This window comes from Polypterus senegalus, chromosome 2 (assembly GCF_016835505.1).
Source record: "Polypterus senegalus isolate Bchr_013 chromosome 2, ASM1683550v1, whole genome shotgun sequence".
Classification (NCBI taxonomy): Eukaryota; Metazoa; Chordata; class Cladistia; order Polypteriformes; family Polypteridae; genus Polypterus; species Polypterus senegalus.
The window spans coordinates 2,218,287-2,243,392 of NC_053155.1; the positions used below are offsets into that span (position 1 = coordinate 2,218,287).

The 25,106-nt window shown below is 39.3% G+C and overlaps 1 protein-coding gene across 1 annotated transcript in view; it reads left to right on the forward strand.

Moving 5' to 3' along the window:
* LOC120521313 (complement factor B-like) overlaps positions 1 to 25,106 on the forward strand; it is a 51,579-nt gene that overhangs the window by 25,358 nt on the left and 1,115 nt on the right. The window contains exons 7-9 of the mRNA XM_039743025.1: positions 20,562 to 20,662; positions 21,762 to 21,897; positions 24,684 to 24,733. Coding sequence (XP_039598959.1) covers positions 20,562 to 20,662; positions 21,762 to 21,897; positions 24,684 to 24,733 — 287 coding nt within the window. The remainder of the gene's footprint in view (positions 1 to 20,561; positions 20,663 to 21,761; positions 21,898 to 24,683; positions 24,734 to 25,106) is intronic.

Sequence of the window (25,106 nt, forward strand, 5' to 3'; positions counted from 1 at the left end):
CGTCAATGCGCCTAACCTGCATGTCTTTGGACTGTGGGAGGAAACCCAAGCAGACACGGAGAGAACATGCAAACTCCACGCAGGGTGGACCCGGGAAGTGAACCTGAGTCTATGAGTCAAATATGTAATTATAATTTCATATTTTCAAATTTTCATTTGTGGGTGGCTTCCAACACTGGCATTCAATCTTTCACTATCATTAGCACTTTTTGCAGATACTCCAGTTTCACATAACCAGAAGAAAGTCTAACATAATTCCTCTGATAAAAAATTGTAACTGTGTTTATTTAAAATTACCACAGTTCTGCACCTATAGTTTGCTTCATGGGATTCAGCAATAACTTGACACTTTGAAATGATCCCACAGACAAAATATCTTTGTTTTTAAACGCTTTAGTAAAACTCAAATTAAAACAGTTCACACAAATGGGACTGTAACACAATAATAACTAAAATGGTCAGAGTTTCAGAAACAGGCCTCACCCCAGGAAGCCTTTCTCCAAACCCAAAAGGCAGGCTTCAAGGCCTGCCCAAAATGAAGCTCAGGCTTTTAAAAGTTAAAAATGTTTAAATGTGCCAAAACACCCTGTAAGTGGGAGGAAAACCATCAACCTCTCACTGAAATGTTCAATTCAAAAGAAAGTTCTTTAAATATCAATGAGAAACATCAATGAGAAATGAGAAACGTGTAACATTAAAACTTTTTGTTTGTGTTTTGAATGTTTATACGCTCTGTTGATTTATTTTGATAAAGTTTATTTATTAATTTATTTATTTTGAAGGGTGGCACGGTGGCACAGTGGCACAGTGGTAGCGCTGCTGCCTCGCAGTTAGGAGACCCGGGTTCGCTTCCCGGGTCCTCCCTGCATGGAGTTTACATGTTCTCTGCGTGGGTTTCCTCCGAGCGCTCTGGTTTCCTCCCACAGTCCAAAGACATGCAGGTTGGGTGGATTGGCGATTCTAAATTGTCCCTAGTGTGTGCTTGGGGTGTGGGTGTGTGTGTTCTGTTGTGGGTTGGTGCCCTGCCCGGGATTGGTTCCTGCCTTGCGCCCTGTGTTGGCTGGGATTGGTTCCAGCAGACCCCCCGTGACCCTGTGTTCGGATTCAACTGGTTGGAAGATGGATGGATTTATTTTGAAATTTTATTGCAATCATTCCATACAAATCAATCAATTTTTACAAAAGTAGGACTGAGAACAAGTCGACCCCCACCCCTGAGAGAGAGAGCATGGCCAATGGAGTTAAACTTAAGGCTTGTAAACATACTGTACCTAAATTAATAAGTTTGATAAGCCAATACTGTAGAGATGATTGGAGAAGAAAAAGAAATACAGAAATAATTACTTCCTCTGTGCTTTAAGAGCTTATTCTAAAATATTACTGATTATATCCTGCCATGTTTTGAAAAAAATCCGTACAGATCCTCTAACTGAGTATTTGATTTTTTCCAATTTCAAATAGTATAACACATCAGTTTCCCACTGACTTAAAAGAGGAGAGTTTGGGTTCTTCCAATTCAGCAAAATAAGTCTGCGTGCCAACAGTGTAGTGAATGCAATCACAGTTTGTTTGTCTTTCTCCGCTTTAAGCCCCTCTGGAAGAACTCCAAACACAGCTGTTAATGGGTTAGGAGGGATTGTGAGTCCAAGGCTGTCTGACAGGTAATTAAAAATGTTGGTCCAGAATGATGTTAATTTGGTGCAGGCCCAGAACATGTGACCTAGTGAGGCTGGAACTAGTTTGCAGCGTTCACAGGTTGGATCATGCCCTGGAAACATTTTGGAGAGTTTTAGGCGAGACAGATGTGCTCGATATATAATTTTAAGTTGTATAATTGTATGGTTTGTTTTGGAAAAACTGTGATTAATGCTCAGCGTAAAGTTTGAGGAAGAGTTTGATTGTCTCTGGCTTCTGTAAATGTTGCTAATAGGAGGGGAGCTACCTGAGCAGAGAATTTCTTATAAAACTCTGTAGGGTAGCCATCAGGGCCTGCTGCTTTCCTGCCTTGAAGTGCCTTTATAGCATCTAGTAATTCTGATAACGCCAGAGGTTTATCAAGTTCCTCTGCACTAAAAGTGTCTATTTGTGGTATCTGTAATATATCCAGAAATGCATTAGATTGTATATTGTCTTCTTTAAACTCAGTAGAATATAGGGATTTATAGTAGTCTCTGAATGTGTGCATTATATTTTTGTGGTCAATGATTTTGTCTCCGTTTGTGTTGGTGATTACTGGGATTGCATTGTGGACTTCTTGCTTGTGAATTTGTTGAGCTAACAGCTTATTAGCTTTCTTTCCATGTTCATAGTAATGATGTCTGGATTTATAAATTAGTTGTTCTGTTTCTTTAGTTGTCAAGAGGTTTAGTTCTGAATGCAGAGCCTGCCTCCTCCTATGTAGAGCCTTGCCTGGAAGCCTGGCAAGTTCTTCATCTGTTCTAGTAATTTCGCTTTTTAGCTCTGCTACTTTCTTGGTTTCTAATTTATTTCTGTGGGAAAGATATGAGATAATCTTTCCTCTTAAGAGGGCCTTAAGAGTTTCCCAGAGTATTCCTGCAGAAATCTCTGAGGATGTATTTGTCTCTAGGAAGAAACTGATTTGTTTGGATATGAATTCTATACAATTCTCATCTGCTAATAGAAGCGGGTTGAGACGCCATCTGCGAGGTGAGTGTGTGGGGCATAGTGACTTTAGCTCCAAGATCAGAGGTGCATGGTCAGAAATAACAATAGCATCATATCTGCAAGATTTAATCAAAGGCAGGAAATTAATATCTATAAAGAAATAATCAATTCTTGACTAGCAATGATGTACTGGTGAGTAGAAAGAATATGTTCTTGAGTTTGGGTTTAAAATCCTCCAGGGGTCTGATAAGTTGTGATCAGTTATAAACGTAGTAATTATCTTTGCGGTGTTAGATGCCGTTCCCCCTGTGGTAGAAGTCCTATCTAAGAGAGGATTTAAAACACAATTAAAGTAACCAGCCATTATAATTTTATGAGTGTTCAGATTGGGAATGGATGCAAATAAATTTTGTATAAATTCCTTATCATCAACATTAGGTGCATAAACATTTATCAAAATCATTTTACAGTTAGATAAGTCTCCCATGACCATTACATATCTCCCTTCAGGATCCAATACTACATCTGATGCTACAAATAAGATTGTTCTATGTATGAGAATTCCCACACCTCTAGAATGGAACATTTGGCCAGTCCAGTCCTTTTGCAGCCGGAACTGATCCTTGCTTAGTAAGTGGGTCTCCTGTCAAAATACTATTTTAGCGTTTAGACCTGTTAGGTGAGAGAGTACTTTCTTTTTCTTTAATTCGTGATTCAGGCCTTTAACATTCCAGCTCATGAAGTTAACTGTCCCATCATGGAGATAAAGTTTTTTTTTAATATTTTTGTTTCATTTTGTTTTTTGTTTACACAATGCTAGTTTTGCATTAAGCCACGATGATTGTCATTTTTGTGACATTGGCAGAACTTGGGTATAAATACGGCAGCATTTCCTTTATGAATTATTCATTGGTTGGGTAAAGAATCAACTTCTTTATATTAATGTCTTCTTCAAAATAAGCCTAACATCAGGCATTGCTTTTGAAATTAAAGTTGAAAGACATACTGATTAAAAAACAATAATGGCTGAAAGAACAAAAAGGTTTGATTTGTTATAGGATTATTCCAGCAATCTCAGGTAGAGATAAGACATCTAGGATGGGGTTTTATCCTTTCACGCTAATGATGTCATATGCCATGAATTTCTGGGATGAAACCATGGCAAAGGGGTAATCAAATATTCCGCAAGATACCAACACAATGTGAAAACCCAAAATGCCAATTGAAGTGTGACAAATACATGTTCATATTTATAATAACAAAAGCCAGATGGAAACTGAAGATCATAATGGAGTCTGCAAAGAAATAAAAGGCAACAAAATCATTAAATAATGCAAACAAGAAGTGCCACATAATATAATATATGTAAGAGAAATGAGTCTAACCCGCTTAGTGCTGAACAGGGTCACTGGGGGTGCCAGGGCCTATCCCAGCTAGCACAGGGTCCACGGCAGTAACAAAACCAGACAGGGCATTAGTTCATTGCAAGGACAACAAGAAATGAGTCATGTCCAAAATACAGAACAAATATGGCTTATAGTGTCGTGATTGTCATACTGTTTCTTATAAGTTGGGACACCTACATTAGAGTTGGTTTATGGTACTTCCCCATGACATACTGTATCAGGTATTTGGTCACTTTAGTGCATTGATGTGAACAGCAGAGGTATTACAGAAAAATAAGGCAACAGAAGATGAGACATGAGTCGAATAAATAAGCTAAATTTGTAACCAAAAAGTCAGACTGATTAGTTAGTATATCACTAACTTAAACACAGGTTCACTTTGTAATCTCAGATAACCAAGGAGTGTACACTGCTGACCTTTATTTTAGTTGCATTGATAATGTCAGGCCACACGCATTCTTAGTCATTCTTGGATAGAAATACCATAGAAACAGATACAAAAAGACATAAAATTGTGGTAACAATAATTACCAATAATGGCACCAAAGGAAGACGCACAAGATTTGCAATTTTTTTTATCATATTTTAAAAGTGAAAACAAATGTCACCGTTGAGTTCTGCATGATTGAAAATTCTATATAGAATGCACACTGACCAATCAAAATGCAAAAAAATTTTAAGCTAATGGCAACCCAATGAATGGTTTATGTCATCAGTCATTATCCAACCTGCTATATCCTAACACAGGGTCACGGGGGTCTGCTGGAGCCAATCCCAGCTGGCACAGAGCGCAAAGCAGGAACATATATATATGAAGAGACTAAATGGAAGGGGAGTAAGGCCAGGTGGATCAGAGGTGGATTCAAATTGATCTATCATGGTGTGGATGAGAGGAGAAATGGGGTAGGAGTTATCCTGAAGGAACAGTATTTCAAGAGTGTTTGGAGGTGAAAAGAGTGTCAGACAGAGTAATTATTATGAAGCTGGAAATTGGAGGTTTGATGATGAATGTTGTTAGTGCATTTGCACTGCAAGTTGGGTGTGCGATGGATGAGAAAGAAGATTTCTGGAGTGAGTTGGATGAAGTGATGAACAGTGTACCCAAGGGACAGAAAGTGGTGATTGGAGCGGATTTCAATGGGCATGATGGTGAAGGGAACAGAGGAGACGAGAAGGTGATATGTAGGTATGGTGTTAAGGAGAGGAATGAAGAAGGTCAGATGATAGTGGATTTTGCTAAAAGGATGAACATGGCTGTGGTGAATACGTAAAGAAAAGGCGTATGATGAGTTGTATGAGAGGTTGGACACTAAGGAAGGAGAAAAGGACCGGTGGGCTACAGAGATTCCGAGCTGGAAAAGATGTGCAGCAGGTTAGGGTGATAAAGGATAAAGATGGAAACGCACTCACAACAGAGGAGAGTGTGTTGAGCAGATGGAAAAAGTACTTTGAAGGGCTGATGAATGAAGAGAACGAGAGAGAGAAGAGCTGGATGATGTGGAGATAGTGAATCAGGAAGTGCAACGGATTGGCAAGGATGAAATAAAGACAGCTATGAAGAGAATGAAAAATGGAAAGGTCATTGGTCGAGATGACATACCTGTGGAAGCATGGAGGTGTTTAGGAGAGACGGCAGTGGAGTTTTTAACCAGATTGTTTAATGTAATCTTGGAAAGTGAGAGGATGATGAGGAGTGGAGAAGAAGTGTACTGGTGCCGATATTTAAGAATAAGGGGACGTGCAGTACTGTAATGTCAATGTCAATTTATTTATATAGCACATTTAAAACAACAAAGTAATGCTGCAGCCAAAGTGCTTTACAATAATAGAATAAAAGAGAAAACAGAAACAATAAACAATAAAACATAAATAGTAATACAATATATGAACATAAAATAAGATAGATAATAAATAGAAATAATATTATATGATCACAAAGAGGAAACCATTAGTATTACTGAAGGTCACTGAATGCAAGTGAAAAGAAGTGAGTTTTTAATCTTGTTTTGAATTGTGGACGACTCCTTTATGTGACGAGGTAAAGAGTTCCACAGGCGAGGGGCAGCAGCTGCAAAGGCCCTGTCCCCCTTGGTTTTACATTTGGTACGAGGGACAACAAGAGACAACTGACCAGAAGATCTAAGCACTCTGGATGGCTGGTGTAAAACACACAATTCAGATAAATAGGCAGGAGCAAGCCCATATAATGATTTAAAAACTAGCAGCAAGATTTTAAAATCAATTCAAAAACTGACAGGCAGCCAGTGTAAAGAAGCTACAATAGGAGAAACAGAGTCATACTTCCTTGCCCCAACCAGAAAGTGAGCGGCAGCATTTTGGACCAGCTGTAACCTGCGTATCAGAGATTTGCTAATCCCAGAATACAGCGAATTGCAATAATCGAGGCGAGAAAAAATAAAAGCATGAGTAGCTTTCTCAAGATCTTTAGAAGATAAAAAAAAAGGCTTGATCTTATCTAATAGACGAAGTTGGAAAAAGCAACTCTTGACTACAGAATTGACTTGTTTCTCAAAAGAGAGGTTACTATCAAATGTAACACCAAGATTGCAGACTTGAGGTTTGGAAAAGACAGAGAAAGAGCCAAGAAGTCCAAGACCAATTTGGGCTTTAGCTGGTGGACCCACTATAAGCACCTCCATTTTATTTTGATTAAGATCAAGAAAATTATTGGCCTTCCAGGATCTTAGTTCAGACAGACAGTTGTGGAGTTGATTTGTTGCAGAGTTGCAGACGGGAATATAAACCTGAGTATCATCAGCATAGCAGTGAAAAGAAATGTTAAATTTCCTAAAAATCGCTCCAATAGGGTGAAGGTATATAGAGAATAAAATAGGAGCCAAAATGGATCCCTGAGGAACACCATATTTAAGAGGAGCAGTAGATGAAAAAGAGGAATTTAAAGTCACTGAAAAGTGTCTACCAGTTAAATATGACCTGAACCAGTTAAGAGCAGCCCCTTTAATCCCAACAAGATGTTCGAGCCACATCAGCAATATTTCATGGTCAATGGTGTCAAAGGCAGCGGACAGGTCAAGGAGGACAAGGACTGCCGCATCACCTGAGTCAGTAATAAGAGAGATGTCGTTGAACACTTTCAGGAGTGCCGTTTCAACACCATGATAACGCCTAAAACCAGATTGGTAGGTCTCAAATAAATTATTGGAGTTAAGGTGATCGACCAATTGATTATAAATAATTTTTTCTAGAATTTTAGCCAGAAATGGCTGCTGGGAAATTGGACAAAAGGATCTAATCTTGCCTTTTTTAGATGGGGACGGACTGCAGCATGTTTAAAGAAAGAGGGCACAACCCCCGAACTAACAGAATAATTTATAATGGCTAGTAAAGATGGGCCCAACACATCAAAGGCTTCGACTAAGAGGCGTGGTGGTACAACATCGAGGGGGCTGGAAGCTGGTTTAAGGGTGTCAACGGTTCTTTTTAGCATTGAAAGTGAGACTTGATCAAAGGAATCTAGAACAATGTCATGATTAACAGTAGGAAGTTCATAGCCAGTTTGAACAATGCCACGGCGGATAGTATCAATTTTGCTGACAAAGAAAGATAGAAACTGCTCACATGAATGAACAGTGCTATTTAATCCCATCATAGAATGAGGTTGAATGGCCGCATTAATTTAATTAAATAAAACCCGAGGATTGTTAGAATGGCGGGATACTAAATCGGCAAAGAAGTCATGTTTCGATTTCTTAACTTCAGTCTGGAAATTGAAAAAAGTCCTGAAAATCTGTTTAGAGATAGTCAGTCCATCTTTTTTCCAACGCCATTCAGCAGTTCAACAGGCGCGGCGCAGTGATCGCGTAGTTTCATTTAGCCAGGGAGCAGGTCTTACCTTATTACTGTGTATCTTGGGCGGAGCAATTGTGTCTAAAACCGTTTCACAGGAGGAATTAAATTTTACGACAGAGTCATCGATATCATTATTTTGGTCATGCATATAAAGACTAGAGAAAATGGTTTTAAAATCAGATATAATGGAAGAATTTAAAAAGCGCGAGCAGCGTGGTGGACGGCTATTAGTCGGGAGATCAACAGTAATATGCAGATCCATCATTACAGAAAGGTGATCAGTGAAAGAAACATCACATAAATCAATACTATTCACTGAAATATCACGAGTAAGAACGAGATCAAGGGTGTGACCTAGAGTGTGAGTTGGCGTATTAATATGCTGTATAAAATCAAATGAGTCCAATAGCGATAAAAAGTCTTTGACCAAAGGTTTCGATTGACAACAAACGTGAATGTTGAAATCACCAACAATAAATATTTTGTCATGGGAGAGGTTGATATCAGCCAGGAGATCAGAGAATTCAGAAATGAAAGTATCATTAATTACAGGAGGTCTATAAACCACGGTAACTACAGAGGGATAAAATTGATGAGCCACAACATGAAGTTATGGAAAAGAGTAGTGGAAGCTCGGTTAAGAAGTGAGGTGATGATTAGTGAGCAGCAGGATGGTTTCATGCCAAGAAAGAGCGCCACAGATGCGATGTTTGCTCTGAGGATGTTGATGGAGAAGTTTAGAGAAGGCCAGAAGGTGTTGCATTGTGTCTTTGTGGACCTGGAGAAAGCATATGACAGGGTGCCTCGAGAGGAGCTGTGGTATTGTATGAAGAAGTTGGGAGTGGCAGAGAAGTACATAAGAGTTATACAGGATATGTACGAGGGAAGTGTGACGTGGCGAGGTCTGCGGTAGGAGTGACGGATGCATTCAAGGTGCAGGTGGGATTACATCAGGGATCGGCTCTGAGCCCTTTCTTATTTGCAATGGTGATGGACAGGTTGACAGAAGAGATTAGACAGGAGACCCCGTGGACTATGATGTTTGCTGATGACATTGTGATCTGTAGTGAGAGTAGGCAGCAGGTTGAGGAGACCCTGGAGAGGTGGAGATATGAGAGGAGAGGAATGAAGGTCAGTAGGAACAAGACAGAATACATGTGTGTGAATGAGATGGAGGTCAGTGGAATGGTGAGGATGCAGGGAGTAGAGATGGCAAAGGTGGATGAGTTTAAATACTTGGGATCAACAGTACAGAGTAGAGAGATTGTGGATGAGAGGTGAAAAAGAGAGTGCAGGCAGGGTGGAGTGGGTGGAGAAGAGTGTCAGGAGTGATTTGTGACAGACGGGTATCAGCAAGAGTGACAGGGAAGGTCTACAGGACGGTAGTGAGACCAACTATGTGATATGGGCGGGAGACTGCACAGGAGACACAGCTGGAGGTGGAAGAGTAAAAGATGCTAAGATTTGCATTGGGTGTGATGAGGATGGACTTGATTAGAAATGAGGACATTAGAGGGTCAGCTCAAGTTGGACGGTTGGGAGACAAAGTCAGAGAGGTGAGATTGCGTTAGTTTGGACATGTGCAGAGGAGAGATGCTGAGTATATTGGGAGAAGGATGCTAAGGATAGCGCTGTCAGGGAAGAGGAGAAGAGGAAGGCCTAAGAGAAGGTTTATGAATGTGGTGAGAGAGGACATGCAGGTGATGGGTGTGACAGAACAAGATGAAGAGGACTGAAAGATATAGAAAGAGACTGATTATTAAGATTACTAAGATTAACTGAGTATTAAGATTACACCTGTCTGGATAAAAACACTAGCTAAAGAAACATTTAAGCCACAAAAAAGCTTTCCAGCTACTTCTTCAACAACAACAACAACATTTATTTATATAGCACATTTTCATACAAACAGTAGCTCAAAGTGCTTTACATATTAAAGAATAGAAAAATAAAAGACACAATAATAAAACAAGATAAATCAACATTAATTAACATCGAATAAGAGTAAGGTTCAATGGCCAGGGGGGACAGAAAAACAAAAAACTCCAGACGGCTGGAGAAAAATAAAATCTGTAGGGATTCCAGACCATGAGACCCCCAGTCCCCTCTGGGCATTCTACCTCACATAAATGAAACAGTCCTCTTTGGATTTAGGGTTCTCACGGAAGGACTTGATGATGATGATGGTCACGTAGACTTCTTCCTTTTAATCCGTCCATCAATGTTGGAGCATCATGAAGCTTTGAGTAGGTGGAGGTGGCGCAGGCCACCACCACAAAGAGACCGGAAAAAGAAACAGAAAAGAGAGTAGGGGTCAGTACCGATTTTAGAGCCACCATGAATAGTTATTATGATGAATTGAACATACAGAGTATCAGGATTAAGTTAAATTAAGTTAAAATGAAGTTATAAAAGGCCATGTTAAAGTAATGTGTTTTCAGCAGTGTTTTAAAGTGCTCTACTGTATCAGCCTGGTGAATTCCTATTGGCAGGCTATTCCAGATTTTAGGTGCATAGCAGCAGAAGGCCGCCTCACCACTTCTTTTAAGTTTTGTTCTTGGAATTCTAAGGAGACACTCATTTGAGGATCTGAGGTTACGATTTGGAATATAAGGTGTCAGACATTCCGATATATAAGATGGAGCGAGATTATTTAAGGCTTTATAAACCATAAGCAGAATTTTAAAGTCAATCCTGAATGACACAGGTAACCAGTGTAGTGACATCAAAACTGGAGAAATGTGTTCTGATTTTCTTTTCCTAGTTAGGATTCTAGCAGCTGCATTCTGCACTCGTTGCAAACGATTTATATCTTTTTTGGGTAGTCCTGAGAGGAGTGCGTTACAGTAATCTAGTCGACTGAAAACAAACGCGTGAACTAATTTCTCAGCATCTTTCAGTGATATAAGAGGTCTAACTTTACTTATGTTTCTTAAGTGAAAAATGCTGTCCTAATGATCTGATTAATATGTGATTTAAAATTCAGATTACAGTCAACAATCACCCCTAAGCTTTTTACCTCCGTCTTGACTTTTAATCCTAATGTATCCAGTTTATTTCTAATAGCCTCATTGTATCCATTATTGCTGATCACTAAAATTTCAGTTTTCTCTTTATTTAACTTGAGAAAATTACTATTCATCCATTCTGAGATACAAGTCAGACATTGTGTTAGTGAATCAATAGAATCGGGTCATCAGGTGCTATTGATAAGTACAGCTGTGTGTCATCAGCATAGCTGTGGTAGCTCACGTTGTGCCCTGAGATAATCTGACCTAACGGAAGCATGTAGATTGAGAATAACAGCGGACCCAGGATAGAGCCTTGTGGAACACCATATTGGATATCATGTGTCTTGAGTTGTAATTCCCACAACTAACAAAAATTTTCTCCCTTTCAGGTAGGATTCAAACCAATTTAAGACACTGCCAGAGAGGCCCACCCATTGACTAAGGCGATTTCTAAGAATGTTGTGATCAATGGTGTCAAATGCAGCACTCAGATCTAAGAGGATGAGAACAGATAAATGGCCTCTGTCTGCATTTACCCGCAAGTCATTTACTACTTTAACGAGTGCAGTTTCTGTGCTGTGATTTGTTCTAAAACCTGACTGAAATTTATCAAGAATAGCATGTTTATTTAGGTGGTCATTTAACTGCATAATGACTGCCTTCTCAGAACTTTACTTAAGAAGGCAGGTTAGAGATGGGTCTAAAATTTTCAAGAGCCCAGGGGTCAAGATTATGTTTCTTAAGTAGGGGTTTAACTACAGCAGTCTTAAGACAGTCTGGGAAGACCCCAGTATCTAGTGACGAATTTACTATGTCAAGAACATTATCAATTAGCAGCCTGATACTTCTTTGAAAAACCTTGTTGGTATCGGGTCAAGGACGAGGTGGAGGGTTTTAATTGAGAGATTATTTTTTTAAATCAGGTAAATCTATCCTAGTGAAAGAGTTTAATTTGTTTATAACAGGATGCTGGGGTTTAGGAGGATCCTTAGTGTTGGGGAGATATACTATGTTATTTCTAATATCATTAATTTTTGATTGAAAATACAGCGATAGCCTCACAGGTTTCACTGGAAGCACTTAGGAGGCATTCCTTTGAGCTACCTGGGTTTAGTAGGCGATCAATTGTAGAAAATAAGACTCTGGGATTACTAGCATTGTTATTTATAATCTTGAGAAATAGCAGCGTCTCTCAAGACGGACAGTGTTATTGTATTCTGTTATTTTGACTTTTAATATTTCATGGTGGATAGTAAGTTTAGTCTTCCTCCATTGACGCTCAGCTCTCGCATGTTCTCTTTAAATCAGACACTCTTTGGGTCTTCCATGGTATAACAATGCTAGAAGATTTTTTCACTGTCTTTTCAGGTGCAACTATGTCAACAGCAGCTCTCACTTTAGAATTAAATCTTTCCACCTTACTATTTACATTATCCTCGCTATTATAGCTGGCACTATAAACGGACTGATTGCTTAAAATGTTTGTAAGTTTTAAAGCTGCTGCGAGTCAAAGAAGCGTTTTTAACAATATGCTTCTCATGAGTGTTTTTATCATTATTTCTATATTAAAAGTAGAAGAAAATGGTCTGATAGACCAATATCAATGATCTGTTTTATATCAACTTTCAGTCCTTTAGTAATCACTAAGTCTAATGTATGACCTGCTTTATGTGTAGGCTGATTTATGAGTTGTCTCAAATCAAAAGAATCCAGGAGGTTCATAAATTCTTTTACTTTTAGATCACACTGATTATCTATATGAAAATTAAAGTCGCCAACTATTAGGAGTGTGTCATCGTTAGTAATTAAAATTGACATTAAGTCAGAGAATTCCTCAAAAAGACGCGTTATGTTTAGGAGGTCTATACACGGATAGTACTAGAACTTGAGAATCTCCATGAATAACAACGGCGAGATACTCAAAGGACTTGAACTTACCAAAACTGACATCTTTACATTTTAATCGCTCGAGTAAATGTTAGCCAATCCGCCCCCCCTTTTTCCCTGGCGGTCTGCACGAGTAAAACTGTAATCCGGAGGCGCAGATTCGATTAAAACTGCCGCATCTGAACTAAGCCATGTTTCATTTAGTGCAATAAGATCTATTTTTTTATCACTAATAAGATCGTTGATAAAAAACGTTTTGTTAGTTAAAGCTCTAACATTTAATAGTGCCATATTTAATGTTTCGAGGTGCAGAGATGAGTACTATGTGCGTTATTGATATTTGGAATAGGAACTAAATTATTATTATTAGCGCCGCTCTGTGTGTATTTTTTGTTTAATCTGTGATCTGTTTTTATAGTTTTAATACATTGTTCCTCTAAAATAGTGATTTTAATTAGATTATTGGAGTTTATGCCGTATTTCCTAGGTTTTCTACGTGCATTGAGATTGCTTATTACAGTATTAATGTGTGCACTTTAACGGAAGACTCTATTAAACATTCATCATGTCCTGGCACAACAGTATTATTTCGGAAGGGGTTAAGAGCAGAGATAGATAGTCAAGAAAAACGAATTACCTTCGATATGTTTTCGAGAGGACCCGGGCGCCGAAACTGTTCGGATGCAGGCCATCACGCTTGAAGAGACGGGCCTTTCCAAAAGAGATTCCAATTGTTGATGAAACTGACATCCTTCTTCTTGCAGAAACCCTGTAGCCAGTTGTTCAACCCTAGCAGACGACTGTAGTACTCGTTGGATCGTCTGACGAGAGGTAGTGGACCCGAAACGAAGATCTTTGCCGATGGGGTCCTCTCCTTCGTGTCTTTAATCAAAGCTGCGAAGTCAGCCTTCAGGATTTCTGATTGTCGGTGCCTTATATCGCTTTACGCGGCATGGAACGATTGCTCCAACTGCCCTCTCCTTGTGTTTCTCATAGATCGCTGGTGCACGCCTCATTACATCTCGGACACGAGCACCGGGAAAACAAGAAACAAACGATTTTGCATTAGGGCATGCGACATTAAGGTTTCTAACAATAGAATCACCTACCACTAATACATCACCAGGTGCTGAAGGCGAAATGGGGACGCGGAGAGGGTCAAACCGGTTCTGAGATAGAATGCTCACCTGTGACGATGGAGGTGCTCTGGCCTTGAACACCCGCCTGCATAGCTGAAATCCACCGAGGTCAGCAGCGGCGTCGCTCCTACGAGACGCGGGGGTGAGGTCGGCACAACGCGGGGTTGATGTTTCTTCTTCTTCTTCTTCTTTCAGCTGCTCCCATTAGGAGTTGCCACAGCAGATCATCTTCTTCCAAACACACTGGTTTGTGCATCTCATGTGGCTGGGTTAAGTACCTTTTATTCTATTAAACAAAATAATCATTCTGACATTTCTCAGATGACAATTGTTCCTTGAAAAAGTTTAACTTATGACTATCATTCCTACCATGTTGAATGTTTTTAAGTCAAAAGTATCAAATTATATTGCTTAGACTAGGTTTACAATAATACCTTGGTGTTGCTGTATCAGTATCAGTTCCTTAAGGAGTGCACTGCTGCCATGTTCCTTGTGATCTTGACTTTTAGACCTTAAAATATTGGTTATGTCATTCATTTAACCAAAACAAAAGACAAATTAGAGCACACAGTGAAATTGTGTCTCTTGTATTTAAAGTTACGTACATTACTTGACCTCATTCAATTCCAAGTTTGTTTAAACTCGCTGTTTAGATTGTCCAAGCATCCCAAAATGAGCAGAAGTTGGGTACTTGCCCCAGCAGTCATCAATAGTACACATGCCAAAGTTCCAACAATTCTAAATCATTCTGAAAAGGTCCATGTCATATGGCTGGCTTTACAGATGCTGAAAGAGCAAGGCACACGCAATTATAGAAAAATAGCGTATATTAAAAAAAAAACGAATGTTACCATCCATTAGAGCAGTTCTTCAGATGAAGCACCACCACTTTCTTATTATTGGTGTCACAAACTTGACTCCGAGACATAGAAAGTTTTGGGGCAGCCACCCGTATGATTGGTATCCCGGCTGCAAAGTCGTCAAGTTGTATACAGCACAAAACCGAGTCCAAAACAGAACTGAGGGAATAGGGAAAAGGTGGAGGCTTTTAAAGGGGAACACAGGAAGTGAAGGCATTGGGGTCAATCTCATAAGGGTCTTCAGCCATAGGCTTGAGCCTGGATGTGACATCACAGGGGCTGGAGCTGGCAAGATCTTCTTCCATAGGCTCGGTCCCAGAAGTGACGTCAAGAGGACCAGGTGGAATCTCCCGTGAATGGTCTGCAGGAAAGGGAGAAAAAGAGTCAGTGCACTCTGACACATCCCGGTATGCCTCGGAACTGTCCTTACTCAAGCCCTTTAGCTGCCTCCCATGTGCATGTGTGTGACACTGGCAAATCAGCCTAAGATAATGAGATATCTAAAAGACTTAGAGCAGTAAGATCAAAGGGCTCCTCCATTGTCAGATAAAGCACATACTGTGAGAGAACAAGAGAAAAAGTAGAGAATCACTTACAATCTAAATACAAATGTCAGGTTACATACTATAATTAATAATTAATACATCAAAAATCATCAACATGTATATTGTACTCTACTGAACCAGGAGGTTGCTTTGGGATGTTCTATTAACAGATAAAAATAAAGTAAAAAAAAGTATATACGCGTACATATATCTGAAGAGCAAATACTACAAGTGCATCACAAGATTAACAAATAGCTGTATGCTATTAACCTGATTATTGATTAACACCCAATTTCCAGGGAATATTCTGATATTATAAAATTATAAGTGACAACAGTAATTAAATTGAAAGCTGATCTGTGTACAATATACATGTAACTGTCAGTCCGAACCTCATGCAATTTACAATTTGGATTGATTTTCAAGTTCTTAATGTTCTGATTGAAATGCTGTGTCTGCTTTTATTTTTCCTTTTTTTAGTTTTAATACTCAAATTATTTGTATTTGACCTAGGACTGTCTCACCACGTGCATAGAAGAAGAGAAAAATGTCAGTCCATCATTGCGACATAAAATCATTTGTCAAAAAAAACGTGGCACTTACTCCAAAAATCTAAGAACTCTTAAAAACTATTACGAAGTGTTAAGAAGTGTTTTTAAGGCATAACACTTAAAATGAAACTTTTAAAGGAAAATGATGCTCCCATGAATAGTACCGTATATACTCGCAGATAAGTCATGCCTTCATTTTACCATATAATTCCTGGTATTTTAAAATGTCGCTCATATAAGTCGAATGCGGAAAACTCTCGCTATTGGTCCAAGAGATTACGATATGCTAACGTCCACCTGAGAGAGTAACCACGGGGCACACGGCCTTTCTTTTTTATGTGGGTGCGGCGATGCGCTCTATCAGCGTGCGCTCCTAACCTCTCTCTGTCTCTGTCTCTATTGTGTCTACATGACCACACGGTAATACCCAAACTATTCTGAAGCAACGTTTGCACTGATTTGTGTTTTTTTTATCTCACACCTTCATATTGTAAGAGCATCCCTTATCTACGATGGATCGTTCTATCAGAAGTAAATATGAAGCTGGTTTTAAATTAAACATCGTTGAAGTGGCGAAAGAAATCGGTAACTGCGCTGCTGCAACAAAATCCGATGCATCTGAGAAACTGATGTGAGATTGGAGGAGGCAAGAATATGTAAAAATAAATAAATAAATAAATAAATAAGTGTCACATTTTTGAACGGGCGTATAAGTCAGGGTCTGGTTTTATGATTGATTGTTTGGGTTTCAAGACCCGACTTATACGTGAGTATATACGGTAATAAAAAAAAAGATTTCTTTAGAAAAAGAAATGCTGTACTGTAGCGTTGTTTCACATTTAGCTTTGTAACAGATTTAGAGACCTATTAAGATAAAGCTTAAGGCTTAACAGTCAAGCAACAAAAATAATTCAGACGTAAAAGCGCAAACAATTCTTATATATATCTATACTAATAAAAGGCAAAGCCCTCACTCACTCACTGACTCACTCACTGACTCATCACTAATTCTCCAACTTCCCGTGTAGGTAGAAGGCTGAAATTTAGCAGGCTCATTCCTTACAGCTTACTTACAAAAGTTGGGCAGGTTTCATTTCGAAATTCTATGTCTAATGGTCATAACTGGAAGGTATTTTTCTCCATTAACTGTAATAGAGTTTAGCTGGAAAGACGGGGGGGCGGAGTTTCGTGTGACATCATCACGTGAACTGACTGTCAACGCAGTGCGTGGAAAACCAGGAAGACCTCCAAAAGCGCTTTAAGAAAACATGCATTATATAATTGAGAAGGCAGCGAAAAACAATAAGAAGCGAGCGAGTGACATATACTACCATATTCATGAGTTCTGCTACCTCGGAAAGAAAGCAAGGTGCAAACCTAAACTTTAAATTAAGTTCATAGACAGGCTACCGCTGGTGTTTCACATGCCCACGGGAATGCGGGATACAAGTTTAATGAGAGGACGCAGGATATAAACGAGAGTTTTGATCACTTTGTAACTAAGTTAAAATTGTAGGTGAAGGGGTGTGCTTATGCAAATTCCGTGAGACTGTGTTTGTGGGGGATTGACAGTTAAGGCGGGTGGGGGAGTCACGTCATCATCACCCCTACCATTCATCTCATTTCGTTCTGAGCTGAGCTCCGCGGCTAACGCCGTCTTCCGAAGCAAATTCGTCACACTGCCACCAAATACTCACTGAAAAATCCACAACTTAATATACACTCTGTCTCTAGAGTTTCTCCACACTGAATGCTCCAGGCACTACTTACAAAAGGTTACACTGACAATCGCACAGCTGAGAAGCTTCGATGCATGTGCTCCATAACGCATTAAAAAAATAATGCATTTAATCACAGTTTCAATTCCAACCAAAGGGGAACTTCTGTCAATGCATGATTTGCACAGAGACACAGGAGGTCGTAGAAACAAGAAGGATTTTTATTCAAACACTGCAACACATGCGCTTAAACGTGCTCAATGACAAGTCAGAGATGACAGTTCCGCTAGGAGCATAGAGAGAGAGATAAAAGCAAGCAAACAATCAATTTTCAACTGACAGGCGCTGCACAAGGCTTTTAAGTTAGCGGAGTATAGCGCGAGGTTTGCAGTACGCGGTATAGCGCAAGTGAGAAAGTAATAGTTATGTGTCGTTCGCGAACGAGCCGGCTCTAAGTGCCGATGCTTTCAAGTGAACGAGAGGAGCCGATGTCCGTCGAGCAGAGCCGAAACTTCGGCCGCTCCACATCGGACTAGGATCACACCATTATGTGAAAGAAGGAAGGGGGGCAGACGCTCCGAAGACAGCGAGTGTTGGTACAGGCCAGGTACACAGAGCAACACTGTCGCTCTGTGTATCTGTCGCTGCGACAGACGAGGAGCCAGATTTAAATGCAAGCGCATCGTGAAGAAAAAAGAAGAGTAAAGAAAAGAGTGAAAGCCGAAAAAGAAGCAGCATCTGGCTGCATTTCAGTGATATTGGAGACTGCAAAGCTAAGTGCAGAATATGAAAATATCCGTTAGAGCAGGGTCAACAACAAACCTGCACAGACATATAAGATCCACCCACCCATCCGTGCAACTGGAAGAGACCGTGCCCAACCAATGAACTTCTGTCAATGCATGATTTCATGGTACATTGATCAGTGCTTCCCAAAACCTCAGTATGTAAAGACGGCGTTGGAATATTTCGGAATATATAATGTAAGTGCTGGAATATATAAAGTCAAATCTTGAATATATAAAGTCAGCGTCGGAATATATTGTCACGCTTGGGTCACAGATTTGCACAGAGACACAGGAGGTCGTAAAAACAAGAAGGATTTTTATTCCTAGAAACAAGAAGGATTTTTATTCAAACACTGCAAACACATGCGCTTAAACGTGCTCAATGACAAGTCAGAGATGACAGTTCCGCTAGGAGCAGAGAGAGAGAGATAAAAGCAAGCAATCAATCAATTTTCAACTGACAGGCGCTGCACAAGGCTTTTAAGTTAGCGGAGTATCGCGCGAGGTTTGCATTACGCGTTATAGCGCAAGTCAGAAAGTAAAGAGCAATGTAAGGGTAGTCTGTGTTTCAGGGGTTCTGGTTTGCCCAGGGGCGTCTGTATCTTCTTGGGGTGCGATCAGCCCTCAGCTCACACCCTCCCCCTCAGCTTTATTCACATTCCCGTGAATCAAGCGACTCTCTGTACCAGGTTCATTTAGTCGTGATAATACGTCTGCGTTGACGTGTTCAGAACCTGGTCGATGTTTTACTGTGAAACGGTAAGGTTGTAAGCCCAGAAACCATCTCATGAGGCGAGAGTTTGTATCTTTCTGTCGGTATAACCATTGAAGTGGATCATGATCAGTTACCAAAGTGAAGTTTCGTCCCCACAAGTAATAGCGAAGCCCTCCACCTCACAATATAAAGTAAGCGCTGGAATATATAAACACAAAACTTCAATATATAAAGTCATCGTCGGAATATACAAAGTCAGTGCTGGAATATCCATCCATTTTCCAACCTGTTGAATCCGATCACAGGGTCACGGGGGTCTGCTGGAGCCAATCCCAGCCAACACTGGGCGCAAGGCAGGAACCAATCCTGGGCAGGGCACATGCATCATTTTCATTAATTTTTTTAATTAATTTTTCTGAATACGTTTTTGTTAACTTACTTCAGTTCAGAGTCGTTTCAATCAATATATTTTGACTTTGACTTTATATAATCAGGAATGACTTTATAAATTCGACACTGACTTTATATATTCAAGTTTTGACTTTATATATTCGGCAATGACTTTATATATTCAAGTTTTCACTTTATATATTCTGACTGACTTTATATATTCAGAAAATCAATATATTTGCCTGTTTCAGCACCCCATAGTATATGTGTGTGTGTATATATGTACACATGTGTGTGTATATATATATATATATATGCCAGCAACACTCATGACAATGACAAAACAATTATGTTGTCAATCATGTTACGTTATTATTAAAATGTTTCCTTTTCTTTTTACTCTCAGCTGCCAAGCGGTATTTTGCTATATATATATATATATATATATATATATATATAGATAGATATATAGATATATATAGATATAGATATGACAACAACACTCATATCAATGACAAAACAATTACATTAACAATCATGTTACGTTATTTTTAAAATTTTTCCTTTCTTTTCATAACTTCTTTTACACACTACTTCTCCTCTGAAGCTGGTATTCTGCTAGTATATATATATATATATATATATATATATATATATATATATATATATATATATATATATATATAAAATTTTCATTTTTTCTTTTTTCATTTGGGCTTGTGTAAACAATGCCAGTCTGTCATCTGGCACAGTGATGGACCCCCACACTGACTCTTGCCGGGGACACTTTAGATGCAATAACAACAGGATTTGTGTTTTTGGTGTGTTGAAAGTCATACATCTCTCACACATGTGATAGGAGAGGACGATGACGCCACAATAAAAGGGACCCGTGTGAACTAGAAGTATGAAGCACTGTCACGATGTCACCCAAGGGTGGACTAATGTTGCTTTGAGAATACTAAGTGCTTAAATTAAAAATAATAATTTCCTTTATTATGTGAATGATTCTGTAAAGAAGACTTCCTACCAATGCATATTCTGTGTGATTAATAACCCAAGTATTTGTTTTGTTTTGTATTTTTCTCTTAACAGTAGATTATCTGTTCTTCAAGGATGTAGTCAATGCATTTTTTGTGACAGGAACAGAATCACAAATGAAAAACATGAATGTTAAAATAAAACTAAAGAACCAGGTATGTGCTCGTTCATTTCTTCAACAGAGCCAAGTTAATGACATACAGCATCAGTTTAAAGGATACATTTGTTATTTCTCATGTCCAAAGTTATTTCTTCACAATCATATGTTAACTTGCTACATGAAATTGCATTCTAATTTGAAGCATATTTTATAATTTTCATATTTTATTTTAAAGATAGCCCGGTCTTCCTTTGTATCATGGAGGGTCCCATTCTGAAAAAAGATAAATACGATGACCAAATATGTCCACTTTTCAAGCCAGAGAGTTTTTTTGAGTATTGCTCTGTGTCTTGAGATTACATACACGCGTGTCCATGTTTTTTTAGGAAGGTAAAAGAAACAAAACATTGTTATGAGACTGAGCCATTTTAAAAGCCGTGCACTTCATTTCTATGCTTGTCTTTCTCCACAAAAACTCTCTGGGCCAAGAGCATGGATTTACCTCGGAAAGTCATCGCCAGACATCTTCATTGACACTTAATGTTGACGGCCCGATGTGAATCGCTGTCTCCGTTCTGTAGACAACTAGACAATCTTGGAGGTTATCTCTGTACTTTACTGGAACGCATCTATTATTTCGACTGAGTATTAAGATTACACCAGTCTGGATAAAAACATTAGCTAAAGAAACATGTAAGCCACAGCTACTTTCTTCTTCTTCTTCTTCTTCTTTTGGCTGCTCCTGTTAGTGGTGGCCACAGCAGATCATCTTCTTCCATATCTTGCTGTTCTCTCCATCTTGCTCTGTCACACCCATCACCTGCATGTCCTCACTCACCACATCCATAAACCTTCTCTTAGGCCTTAGGCTTGACCGCTGTATCCTTAGCATCCTTTTCCCAATATAATAAATGAAAAAAGAACACACAATCGCTTATATTCTTTCACCATACAGAAGATTTATTTCATTCTTTTGCTAAGGTACTGCCTGGAGTGATAGCCACACATGTGCTTCACTGAGAGAGAATACCCAGCACACATGCACTTCCCAGAATTCCCAGAATGCCAGCTGCAAAAGCATCCATCGCTAAGGTTGCTCATATGCCTGATATCGACATGCTAAATTCTTCAGCTGCTTTAACTTATCTTTATAGCCTTTACTGAAATGTAATGAAGACGCATTAAAGGCTCCGCTGTACACAAAAGTCAACGACTGGAAGGAGGTGGTGACCGACAGATTCCTCTGCACAGGAGGCACAGACCCACAAATCGACGAGGTCACATGCAAAGGTAAGGGTGGTCCAGTAACTCTGCACGCCAACAGGGATTGTTGACCGTCATAGTTTTCAGGGGTCACAGTTGCTCTTTACATCTGATTCATGTATTTTTACACTAGCAGATGACAATTAAATGCGTATGCCACCCTTACAGTGAGGTGCGTGTGTGTGTGTCACTCTATTGTCACAGCCTTGACTTTTCTTCTCCTGTCTACCAGGCGTGTACGCTAACTACACTCAAATGAATATTGGTAGTTGAAATGACGTGCTTATCTGTGGGCACCAGACAAGGCCATGTCAGCCTGTAAAATGTGGTTGTCTAGTGCAGCGTTTCCCAAACTCGGTCCTGGGGACCCACTGTGGCTGCAGGTTTTTGTTCCCATCAGCTTCTGTTTTTAATTGAACTCCTGGTCTAATTAAGTGAACTGATATTTCCCAAGTTCTATGTTTAGGGAACAATATAGAAATTAGAAAACTTGCTAAAAAAAAAATATTAAAATGTACCGAGCAGTTATATAGGAATAATGTGTTTTTTTTCTTTTTAACAGTATTTTCATCTTGATTTTCATTCTACTTTTCAAGGTGTTCTAATTGTTTCATTAATCCATGATTTACTAATTAGTGGGTCTGACTCTAAAGTAGTTGCAGCCTTTGATTATTCTGTGTTGTTTGCCTGGGTGTCCGCTCTGCTTGTTTTAAATTGTCATTATTAAGATACAACGAAGGGGAAAAACTGCACAAAGAAAGGGAAAAATATAATGAAATCAACAAAAGAGAGTTAAGCATTTTAATCTATAGCAAAAGCAGAAATATTTATAAATGTCTTATAAATGTACAAATCATGCTGCTGTGCTTTTCTGAATGTTGAATAAAAGAAAAAAAATACCAGCTAAATAAATGAGCTCAGAGTTATCAGGTGTTGTCACTGACAAAAACCTGCAGCCACAGGGGGTCCCCAGGACCGAGTTTGGGAAACACTGGTCTAGTGGATCACACAGTGCAGAATATCTTTATAAAGTCGGCCTCAGGCTATGCTATGAACATCTTTTACTGTCTCTGTGCGTGACAATCACATGAATGATCTCTTTAGAAAAGTGAAAGGGGCAGCAGGACCCCCATGAAACGTGCACTACCGTTATGAACTACAGAAATTGGCACCACATCCCTCTTACTTGGTGTCTGTGCTTTGTCAGACACAACAGAAAATGAAATACATTAAAATAAATTGTGTAATTAGAACGTTGAGACTCTGTGGACTTGTTAAGACATTTCATGTAATTAAATGATAATTCTGCTTTAGTCATCTCAATATATTGTCGAAATTGTCCTAAGACTGGTCAGAAGGCCTGCCCTGGTCACCATTGCTGTGCGGTTTGCATATTCTCCATTTGTCTGTGTGAATTTGTGTGTCCGCCTTCCTTCAAATCGATCTGCTGGTCACTTGACGCACCTTCGCCAATCTTAACCTGAACCCCTTGAAAACAACGGCAACACTCCTCACCTCCTACACCCCCAGGTAGAAATGGTGGAATCATCTACATTACCTGCCACCTCAATCACTCCCAGTCTGAACTGGGATGAAAACAAACCTTCTGTTATCAAAAAGCTCAGCATCAGCAGCAGCAGTGTCCTCTCCGTCTACTTCAAAAGTTCAACCTGTCCCAATCGGGAGTGGCACAGTTTTATAGAGCTGTCATTGATACAATCGTCACTTTCTACCTAACAGTCTGGTATGGCAGCACATCTGCTCACTCGAAACATTTGGTCATCAGAAAATATGGTAGGCCTGTGACTGGACACACTGAGGTGCTGCGTATGTCACCGGTCAGAAAACGTGCTGAAATAAAAGCAAAGACGACACTCATCATGGCCACCATCTCTGTCAGTCACCATCAAGGAAATGTCACCGGGCGCTCTGGTTAGACAGTTTCTGACTCCTCTCTGTCTCTTCCTGATTTCTAAACTCTTCCTTATAAAGACTTACTTGATATATTACTGGGTGACAGTGCCATTCTGTATTGTCATATTCATTTATGTATTTGAGTCTTGTGTAATATGTTTTTCACACCTTCGCTTTATAATCTTGTAATGTTGTTAAATATTAAATATTGTGTTGTTTAACTCTAAGTACTTTGTTACTGTATGGTTGTAACACCAAGAGAAATTCTAATCAACTATGTCTGCATGGTAATAAAGTTCAAGTCATAAGAGCCCTCGAGTTTTCCTTCCATATTTTAAAGACTTGCAAGTTATGTTAGGCTTATTATCAAATGAAAACTAATCTGTTTTTAGCTGCTGGGTATAACCGATATAAATATTGCATATGGCCGACACAAGTTTGTTAAAGTCTTCTCCAAAGATGGTCTCTTCATGGTGGGCTCTTCAGCTGCTCTATGCCCTCCACTGCTCTTGTTCACCTTGGGACTCTCATACCAGCTTGGCAGGGAAAGCAGAACATAAATACATTTTGATTTGAATCTTGAAACTCACACATAGTGCAGAGCCCAGCAATGACCTGTTCACACCCCAAAGGTATTGCATCTTAAAATCACCTCGACTGTCCACAGTGAACACTGACTGCCCTGACCCATTGAAACACAATGCCATTCATGCCATATTAACGTGAAAGCACCAGTAAGTCAAGTGATATTGAACTGGCCACACTGAGGCTTAAAGAGCTTCGTCTTAGTCATGAGGCCGCAGCATTGAAGAATACACTCCAGTCATTTGATGTCAAGTGGAGAACAAATTTCACTTTGAGACAATTCACCAATTCTACTCTTCATTTCTATTGAACAGGAGATTCTGGGGGCTCCTTTGTAATTAAAAGGAAAAGAAGAGCTTTTCAGGTTAGTCATCAAACAAATATTAATACATCCTTATCATGCAAATTGTATGAACAGTTCTGCCAAAAAGCACAAAGTTGGTAAGGCTTATTGTTTAAATGTTTCTTTGTTTATTTTTAAATCCTGAAAATTGATAAAGTTGGCACTGATTGTTATTCTGCACTGAGGTGGTCGCCTTCAAGGTTTGGTTCCTGCCTTGTGTGAGATTTTGTTGGCACAGGCGTCACTGCTCGATTCGAAGAAGTGATTTCAAAAATGAATTGTGAAGTGGATGTGATTGTTTAGTAGAACAGACTTTCTATTTCATGGGTGTTTAAGAGAGCTGCTGACTCGCAATCGATTACGAGATAACAAGATTCCAGTTATTAGGAGGTAC